The sequence below is a fragment of the Lygodium microphyllum genome, chromosome 22 (genome assembly GCF_053477565.2).
Source record: "Lygodium microphyllum isolate KBCC chromosome 22, Lygodium_microphyllum_v1.1.10, whole genome shotgun sequence".
NCBI lineage: Eukaryota > Viridiplantae > Streptophyta > Polypodiopsida > Schizaeales > Lygodiaceae > Lygodium > Lygodium microphyllum.
The window spans coordinates 47495571-47501212 of record NC_141156.1 but is presented as its reverse complement, the minus strand read 5'-3'; the positions used below and the strand labels follow the sequence as shown (position 1 = coordinate 47501212).

Here is a 5642-nt window from a genome sequence, read left to right as displayed (position 1 = left end):
CTATCTTTCCTCTTCTTTTGAAATGCATGGCATTTCAAAAACAAATGCCTACGTAGGTGCAAAAACGACTAGATAATAAATACAAAAAATACATTAGATTACCCATAAGGTATGGTTGGAGAGGGGGGGGGAGTACATTAGATTACACATAAGATATGGTGACACATGGAGAGAGAGAGAGAGAGAGAGAGAGAGAGAGAGAGAGAGAGAGAGAGAGAGAGAGAGAGAGAGAGAGAGAGAGAGAGAGCGCAATAAATTGAAAAGAGAGAGTACAAGAAAAAAGGCAAAGATTTGTGTGACAAACAATCGAGGCAAGCAAATAGTAACTTTGCTTCATTTACAATGCTGCTTTATAGTAGAAAATGGCCTAGTGTTCCCTCCTTTGCATGCAAGGAACACTAGTATGGGCACATAGTGATATTAAGAGGAAATGGATAAGGTCCAGGACATGTGCAGAGCCAATTGACATGTGCAAGTTGCCATAGTTGTTGTTGACTTGCACGTGTCTTGGTAGTGTAGATCACAACCCTATAAAAAGGGGAACTTCATGTAACGCACAAAGTACCTTTAGAAATGGAGGTGCTTCATTTTACTCCATCAACTATGTTGAAATGGAAGTTGGATGGACATTAGATGATTTCTATCACCTTCGATGTTGATTTTTCTCTCCTTTGTGTAGCCCATTCTCCTCTATGCCCAACATCAATGGTACTTGCATATGACTGTTGATTTGCAAGTTCATCCATGCCATCAATGCAAGTCATGAACTCACATGTGCCTTGGCTATAAAACTGGTTACACACAAGCTTGGATGGCTAGTCCATTGCGTGAAAAGAAGGGGGTTTCACAACCTAAGTGTCAATGAGTGATTTGGTCTACAAAACCCGTATGATGGAGAGATCTATGTAGGCAATCTTCCCCTCCCAAGGGTTAAGTGACACCCAAGTGGAAGGAGACAACGAACTTTATTAAAGAAGATGCAAAGTGATCGACAGTCTTTGAACTCTTGACAAGACCTCTCCAAGTCGTGAGCTCTATCTAGCGGACCAACTACATTAATTTAACAAAATAATCTGCATCTAGTGTGTAAAGAAATCCATGGACAGTTTTTGAGGGTGGGCGAGGACTTTCCCCAGGTTACATAAATACTTTACGCCTAGGGTGCAAAGAGATGTACGGACAGTTTTGAGGGCGGGCAGGGACTTTTGCTCGGTGTGTGAAAGGCCTAAGTTTACAGCAAAGATATTATGTGTGAAGTGGATATTCAAAGTGAAAAATAATCAAATGAGGGGAGCAAGATATTGTGTTAGAAGTGTGTATTCAAAGTGAAAAATAATCAAATAAGGGAAGCAAGATACCGAGCATATGCCTTTTTGCATTTTTGGGTTAGGGTACGAGCCCCTAGGTGTTTCCCCGTTCGGGAAGGGACGGGGGACCCGGTACCATGTCCGGCCGCCCGTCTGGGGGGCCCCGTGTGTTTTGTTGACCTCTGGTGTTCGTGTCATGGAGATCCCTCCCCTCCTCCTCCCTCCCCCTCCCCCTCCTCCTTCACCTTTTCTGCTGTTGTTATTAGGGCAAAATCTTTCCGTCCTTGTCCAGGAAGACACGCCTCAGACAGCCGGGGCCTTATCCTCTCCCCTAGGGTTTCCACCCCGACATGGCGCAGCTCAGCAATGGCGGCGGCGCGGCCACAGAACAGGAGATTGATAACGCCAAGAAGAACAGAATCCAAGTCTCCAACACCAAAAAGCCCCTCTTCTTCTACGTCAATCTTGCCAAGGTACCACTGCCTCTTCTGCTGTCCCTTTGCAAGTATTCCTCAAAATTTGTCTGTGCGCGCCTGCTGCTGTGTGCGTGCGCGTTTCCTCCGGAAACATACATACTCCACATGCTTTTATTGTGGAGCATGATTTTGCAATATTCTGCTGTTGCGAGCTACCAGCCACTGTCGCATTTTCAGTCTACATGCGAAGGTTTTTTCGAATTATCACCTCCGTTCTCTCCTGTCAGATTGCTCCCTTTGTTCTCCCACTAGCAAATGGTTGGTGTTCTACTTGCTCTTAGGGCATTTTGGTCTCTAAGCAAGTCATTTTCTGTGCATAGCGTGCGTTCTGTCTTAGATAACTGGCCCTTGTTGCCGTATTGTGGTCATTTGGTCGAATTGGTTTGTCGTTCTTGTTACACTCAGAGCTTTCATTTTGTCAGTTCTGTTGTCGTGCAGCCTGTCTGATTAGTGTTGTTTTCGTCAATTCTTTCTGGCGGTCGTGAACTCACAAGCATGCCTTGCTTATGTGGGCACTATAAGTCTTGTTTTCATGTTTGGTATCAGACGTTAGTATTGTAGTGCTCATCATCGTTAGTTATTTTTTGTGTCGCTGTCTGGCATGCTCTGCATCATCGTGGGTCTGTGAACCGTTTGTGGTTGGGTGACGTGATTATCTTACATGTTGACACACGTATGCAGCTATACAATTGTAGCGTAGCACAGATTGTTTAACACAGAAAACTCAAGCCGTTGACTGAGGTTGTTGACTGAAGTTGCTCACAGGAACTTGTTGATTTTGAAACTTGGATCTAGTTGAACAGCAAGCTTAGTTAGTCTGAGATTTTTAGATTCTTGGCCATATCCACAAAATTCAAATGAACAGACCAGTAGTTTAAACCAGAACCTGAACTAAGTTTGATGGAGATTTGGCTTTAAAGCTATTGTTGTGAAAGTTCAAGCTCCTTCAAGAGCATAGCTGTGTGAAGGAGATGCGACTTCAAGGTTAGCAACATAAAGCTATTCTCAACAAGGAAACCAATTTCATGACCAACATAGTAAACACCAAGTTCCTTAAATGATACTCTTTCCCAGTTTGAAATAATAGCGCTCACTTCACTCTGCTTTTGGCTTTCTAAAGTAAAATAGACTGGTCAAGCAAGAACTACATATACCTATGGTATTGGGGATTTTTGCTTTAAGATCACAGAAGTGAGTGACTTGCTTGATGTGTCTGTTTTAATTTTGGTCTTTTACTGCACTTTGCTGGACCTAAACTTGTTTTCATGTCAATCAGTATCTTCATGATCTGATAAGAATGTGGACTTGCCAGAGTAGGAATCTTAATTACCTAATAGTATGGACCTCTAATGGCTTCTTATTTTGTAATTACAGAGGTTTATGCAACAATATGACGAAGTTGAGCTTTCTGCATTGGGAATGGGTAAACAATTGTCTCTTGTTAGCATCCTCTAATTGTTTCTAACAGTTTTTAACGTTGCAATTGTCATCTTGTCATAAAACAAGTCAACAAAGCAGTAATGTCTTTAAACAAATAATGGAGATGAAGGCAAAGAAGTAGACTTGATGTGGAGGGTTAATAGGAGAGGATAGAAAGGTTTTTTGCATTGGCGACCTGGTGCTGATAAAGCTTTTCTGTGCAGCAATTGCAACAGTTGTGACAGTTGTAGAGATTTTGAAGAACAATGGACTGGCTATTGTGAAAAGTAAGCAAAGTGCTTCCTTTATTGATTTGTGTGAAATTATGCCTTGTTTCTGATGGTGAAACTGCTGACGTGATAGAGCTTTCTAAGTTTGTTTACAGCTGGTTTTTATAAGAAAGTTGCACACTCTTATGTTTCTGGCGTTGTTTCAAACTTCCAATTTTGGGAAAGGATTTGGGCTGTTCACCTCAATATTGTTAATAGCCAGATTTTCTTGTTTAGAGGCCAATGTGGATACTTGATTCACAATTACTTTACTTTCTGTCGTCCACTTATGTGTTAGGAGTTAATATCATGGTTCATTTGTGTCAAACACTTTCCGATGATGGTATCTGGTAGCTAGGTTGGAGCATCTGCTTTCAGGACTGACCTTGTGAAGGCTCATTGATCTTTCATAGTGATAAAGAGAGTGCATTATCTACATGAGTGGCTACTGTCTCTTTAAAGAATCTAATAGGAGCCTTACTTTGTTTCTACTTAAACATTCTGCCTTGTAATCTAGAGACAAATCAGGAGAGTCAGCAATATTATTTCACATTTAGAGCTTCCTTGATTGCAATGCGCTGCAGCTCAAATTTTCTTGTACAAGTGAACAAACATCCATCATGATTATGGTGTGTGATATATAAATCTACATACTCTTTTTTTATGGTGTGACATGCCATAAGGCCTTTTCATATTTTTTTTACTGTGGTTTGCTACAGAAATCTACACATCTACAATAGACATTGGGGATGAGGCGCATGGCCGGACAGTGCAGAAAGCGAAGGTAAGCAACCATCTCATGAATGTACAGTTTTTTCCTGTAAAGTTTAGCAGTAAGCCCAATGAGCCTGTGCTTTTCATTGCTCTTTTAATTTTATTCATGGCTGTACTCTTAACAAGTATGACATCACCTGTGTAGCAGCCTTAGTTTGTGATGTCAGTCACACTTTGCTGCTCTTATTCCATCAGTGTGGCACAGAAACCAGAGGGATTAGTAGATCTTTACTTCTTTTGCACGTTGATACTATAATGTGTGAAGTAAATCCAGATGATTCAGGGTGGCATCCAGTATGCATGTGCTTGTTTGGTTTCTTTTATGGGGTTGAGGGCAAACCTCTCAGCTAAAATTTATTCATTGCAGATGGAAATTGTTTTGAAGAAATCAGAGCGATTTGATGAACTGATGGCGGCTGCAAATGATGAAAATGGGACAGCAGATCAGTATGAGCAGTAGCTTAGCAGGCTTTGCTACTTGAAGTCTTGTTTTCGGTTTGTGATAAATCCCCTTCATGTTGGGATAGCTTGTAAGAATTTAATAGTGTCATTTTTTAAATAGATCACGAGTTTTCCAAGTCTCCATACCCACACATAGACTGTTTGTGTACTGTTGTTTTGATATGTCTGCGATCATCTCTTGTTAACTGCTAATATATAACTGTTAACCGGGGTTCCTCCTTGATTCTACAAAGCAGTGGAGCAAGTCATAGAGGAGTCTTGCAGCTTCACCATTCTTCAAGCTGAATTTGCATTGTTTTTATTTTGTTTTCCATTGACTTAAACATCATTGGAAAGCTCCAATGTAGATGTATTCATCTGAGATACTGCAAACAGTCAATAGACCCTGGAATTAAAATGATCAAAGCAGAATAACAACCTTATAACTTAACAGCAAAACAATATTCTAGTCAGTATAAATGCCACAATGTTTTGGCAGTCCAGGAGAAATGCCCAACAGCTTTATTAAAGTCCCAGTTGAAATTACAGTGGTAGATTGGCTTTTTGTCCATTGTTTAGGTCCTGGTTGGGCATATTTTGATGGATGTGAGCTTGGAGTGGTTCTGATTCATACTTTGATTAATGTTGGCTTTGCCAAGTGTACAAACATTTTTTGGTAGTTCAGGAGATGGCCAAGACATTCAGTTCTGAGCTGCCTTGACAAAGCTTGGCTAGTTGAGGGTTAGTCTAGCAGCTCACTTAGTGTATGCATGTTCAAGATGGCTTCTTAATACTTTAGAAACACCTCACATGTTGCCTTGGTTATAAAATGGATGTGCACAATAAAGTTTTAGATTCGAGACTTACTGGCATATCTGGCATACACATTTGTCAGTACTTTGCTGAAACAGATGTGGTTATAAAATGGTTTACTAGGACTGATGAATTAATTCAAT

At 40.7% G+C, this 5642-nt stretch overlaps 1 protein-coding gene across 1 annotated transcript; it reads left to right on the top strand.

Annotated features, from left to right (window-relative positions):
* The first annotated feature begins 1520 nt into the window (after positions 1-1520).
* LOC148017113 (uncharacterized protein At2g34160-like) lies at positions 1521-4939 on the top strand. The gene is made up of 5 exons (XM_087663035.1): positions 1521-1780; positions 3158-3206; positions 3427-3489; positions 4191-4255; positions 4613-4939. Exons 1-5 carry the CDS (start codon positions 1658-1660, stop codon positions 4703-4705), a joined length of 393 nt encoding a protein of 130 aa, XP_087519161.1. The 5' UTR covers positions 1521-1657; the 3' UTR covers positions 4706-4939.
* Positions 4940-5642: the final 703 nt, after the last annotated feature.